Source organism: Gossypium arboreum, chromosome 6, assembly GCF_025698485.1.
Source record: "Gossypium arboreum isolate Shixiya-1 chromosome 6, ASM2569848v2, whole genome shotgun sequence".
NCBI classification, from domain to species: domain Eukaryota; kingdom Viridiplantae; phylum Streptophyta; class Magnoliopsida; order Malvales; family Malvaceae; genus Gossypium; species Gossypium arboreum.
Genome location: NC_069075.1, coordinates 122,340,846 through 122,344,550, shown reverse-complemented (window position 1 = coordinate 122,344,550; position 3,705 = coordinate 122,340,846). Strand labels below are relative to the sequence as shown.

Sequence of the window (3,705 nt, the reverse complement as noted above, 5' to 3'; positions counted from 1 at the left end):
ACCTCCTTTATAAAATCCCATTCAACCCTATCATATGCTTCTTTTTACTTATCCTTTTAATTTCAAGTTTAAATTTATATTAATTATTTTTCATGTTATGATAAACTATTTTAATACATATAAATAAATTTTTACCTTATATTATTACACTAATAACCAAATAAAGTTATAATATTTAAAAAAAATAGAAAGAAAGAAACTAAGATGGGGGATTTTTATAAAATAAATTGTCACTTTAGAATTACCTTAACACACTGATTTGCGTCACGAATCCATTCCCAATATATTTGATGGTACTTAAAATACTAATACTAAATAAATTAATACGAATTTGAAAACGTGGCCCCCTTTCCGCACATGTACAGCAAAAACCTCTCCCATTTGCTATATTTTTTTTGTACATTAAACGTGACCACAGTCGTCAGCCCCAACAATCCGAAAGCCAGCTATAAATTATACTCCCCAGAACAACGGAGAGGTATCGAAATAATCATTAACTAAAAAAAAAAAAAAAAAGAAAGAAAGAAGTGTGAAAAAAAAAATGGGAAGGAGTCCTTGTTGTTCTAAGGAAGGCCTTAACAGAGGAGCTTGGACTGCTCTTGAAGACAAAATTCTTACAGATTATATCAAAGTACACGGTGAAGGTCGTTGGAGAAATCTCCCCAAAAGAGCTGGTTTGTATAATTTTAACACCAATTTTTATATCTTCTTATTTCCGTCCAAAAACAAGCATTACCCAAACATGTCTTTTATAGGTCTTAAGAGATGTGGGAAAAGTTGTAGGCTTCGGTGGTTGAATTATTTGAGACCTGATATTAAAAGAGGTAACATATCACCTGACGAGGAAGAGCTTATCATCAAACTCCACAAACTCTTGGGAAACAGGTCTGTTTTTATATCTTGAGATTGATGTCGATTGAATGCTTATTAGTGTTTATAACTGTGTTCCCTGTTAATGCAGATGGTCTTTGATAGCTGGGAGGCTTCCAGGACGAACAGACAATGAAATAAAGAATTACTGGAACACCAACTTAAGTAAAAGAGTTTCCGATCGTCAAAAGTCACCCGCCGCTCCTTCGAAAAATCCCGAGGCGGCTCGACGAGGAACTGCTGGTAATGGCAATACCAATGGTAATGGTAGTGGTAGTTCCTCGACACACGTGGTGCGGACAAGGGCGACAAGGTGCTCCAAGGTTTTCATAAACCCTCCTCACTACACACAAAACAGAGACCCAAAGCCTTCTTCAACTTGTTCAAATCATGGGGATCACCGGGAACCTAAAACAATGAATGAGTTGTTATTACCGATAATGTCAGAATCCGAGAATGAAGGGACGACCGATCATATATCATCGGATTTTACATTTGACTTCAACATGGGAGAGTTTTGTTTATCGGATCTTTTGAATTCCGATTTCTGCGATGTAAACGAGCTTAATTACAGCAATGGTTTTGATTCGTCACCCTCACCGGATCAGCCTCCTATGGATTTCTCCGACGAAATGCTAAAAGAGTGGACGGCCGCCGCCTCCACTCACTGCTATCACCAAAGTGCGGCTTCCAATCTCCAGTCCTTGCCTCCATTTATTGAAAATGGAATTGAATGACCTTGAAAAAATAAAAGACGAAAAATATTTTCTCATGTAAACTAAATAAACACATCTTCCATCAATAATTCTGCTCTTCTTCTTCTTCTTCTTCTTTGTGTGTGTGGGGTTTAAGTCTCTCAAAGGACTGTTTTGTCGACGAATTTTCCATAAGATTTCCACGTGGGAATGTTGGCTTGTTTCTTCCGTATCAACTTCGATAATATTTTTCTATTAAGAAATTACAACATAAATTCTTTTATCATTGTCTTTTTATGTGTTATTTTTGTTACTTATATATATTTTAATAAATTATATTAATTTTTAGATATGTTACATAAGAAAATTTTTAAAATATATAAAAAACACTTGTCTATATTTAATATTTTCTTTTAACTTAATTAAATTATTTAATAATTTTTTTGTTTTTTCCGGTGTATAATTTCTTTTCTTCGAAACTTTTAATTAAATTGAAGATAATATGAGTGCAAAATAATATTTATATCTCTTTGAAAATTGATGATATAATATTATTCTATTGGTGCCTTAAAATTATATATATATTTTAAAAACTAAAATTGAAATTGAAATTCTCTCTCAATATTTGAGAAACTAAAATAAATAGGTTTGACTGTTTTTGGCTCTGCGCGTCACTTTCAACAATCAACCTTTCTTAAATATATAAACTATGTTTTCATGTGAATAAATTATTTTTACTTTTAAGTTGTTGAAATATAACATATATGGAAACATGAAATAATATATACATTATTTTTTTTTTATAAAAAATCATCATATATTTTATTCATTTTTAAATATAATTTTAGAAGATGTGATAGCTTTTGGTGTTCAAGACTTGACCATAATAAAATTAATTTATTTTCTTTAACATAATGCAAAAATTAATTTCATTTGACCTGATTTATTCTAATTCTACTAACACAAAATTCCTAGTATTGCTTATGGGTCATTTTATTATTTAAAATTTGGTTTAATTTGCCACAAGAAAATATCTAGGAAAGTGGTTTTAGTTTTTGAAACCTGTGGATTTTGTAAAGGAAACTATGATTAATGATTTAAGCGTTAATTATAAACTTTGTAGGTAGTGGTAATTATTACCTGCTCCATTGAAAATTATTTGTACAGCCTAACCTTTTCCCACGCTTGCATCTCCATTGTTTTCAAGTTGATTAGTTGCCCCATTTTCCTTTCTTTTTATATTTGCAAAGGAATATTTTTATTTTTGTTCAAAAAGTTTCTTCATAATTTTTTAATGCAACAAGATCTGCTTCAGTTCTCTTCACCCACTAATCTAACTTACTGTCATTTATTATTAACTTTTTTTTTTTAATCCAACAACATCTTTTCTTTTTTTCATCTAACAACCTTATTCATCTTAACTTATATAATATTAGATGTTCAGTTCATTTCAGCCAATTATTGATTAGTGCTGTCATACCTAAACATAATTCAAATACTCGAATTTAAATGACTTTTTTTGAAAAAAAAAATCTAAAATTAAATATATGTTCCTATATATTTATTTTTGTTTGTCTATGACATAAATTTGTATTTGCTTCAGTGGTTAAGGATATGTGTGAGAGGTTCCAAGTTCAAGCCTTGCATTTGGCAAATTTTGGTATTTTTATGGATAAGGCCTTACTCTGGTTCAGTAGACTTAAGCTTAAATGTAAGTGAGATTATATTAGAATGAGTCTGTTGGTCTGGTGGTTAAGTTGAGTGTTAATATGTTGGAGGTTTGGAGTTTGAGTCCTGCGTGAGCAAGGGAGTTTATAGGTTCTGGAGTGCTCAAGGATCGTTTAAGCATCGAATCGTAATAGGTGAATACTCCGATTGCACAGAAAATGAGTTTCGACGAAAGCCAAAAAACGTTCTGTCGACGCCAAATGGGCATCTGGTCACCCGTGTGGTAGGCCGTGTATCAGTACACGAGCGTGTGGTCGATGAACCAGGTCGTGCGCACGCTACACGGGCACGATGGACACAGCCGTGTGAAAGCTGGTAGGCCGTGTGTAAGACACGGGCTCAGTCAATTGGGCCATGTGGGAATTTGGGCCAAGGCCAATTGAGCGTGTGAGCCCACACGGGCGTGTGGAAA

At 32.9% G+C, this 3,705-nt stretch overlaps 1 protein-coding gene across 1 annotated transcript; it reads left to right on the top strand.

Annotated features, from left to right (window-relative positions):
- The first annotated feature begins 405 nt into the window (after positions 1-405).
- On the top strand, positions 406-1,848 carry LOC108472602 (transcription factor MYB1-like). The gene is made up of 3 exons (XM_017774147.2): positions 406-674; positions 756-885; positions 962-1,848. The coding sequence occupies exons 1-3, from the start codon at positions 542-544 to the stop codon at positions 1,605-1,607; spliced, it is 909 nt and encodes a 302-aa protein (XP_017629636.1). The 5' UTR covers positions 406-541; the 3' UTR covers positions 1,608-1,848.
- The last annotated feature ends 1,857 nt before the right edge of the window (positions 1,849-3,705 follow it).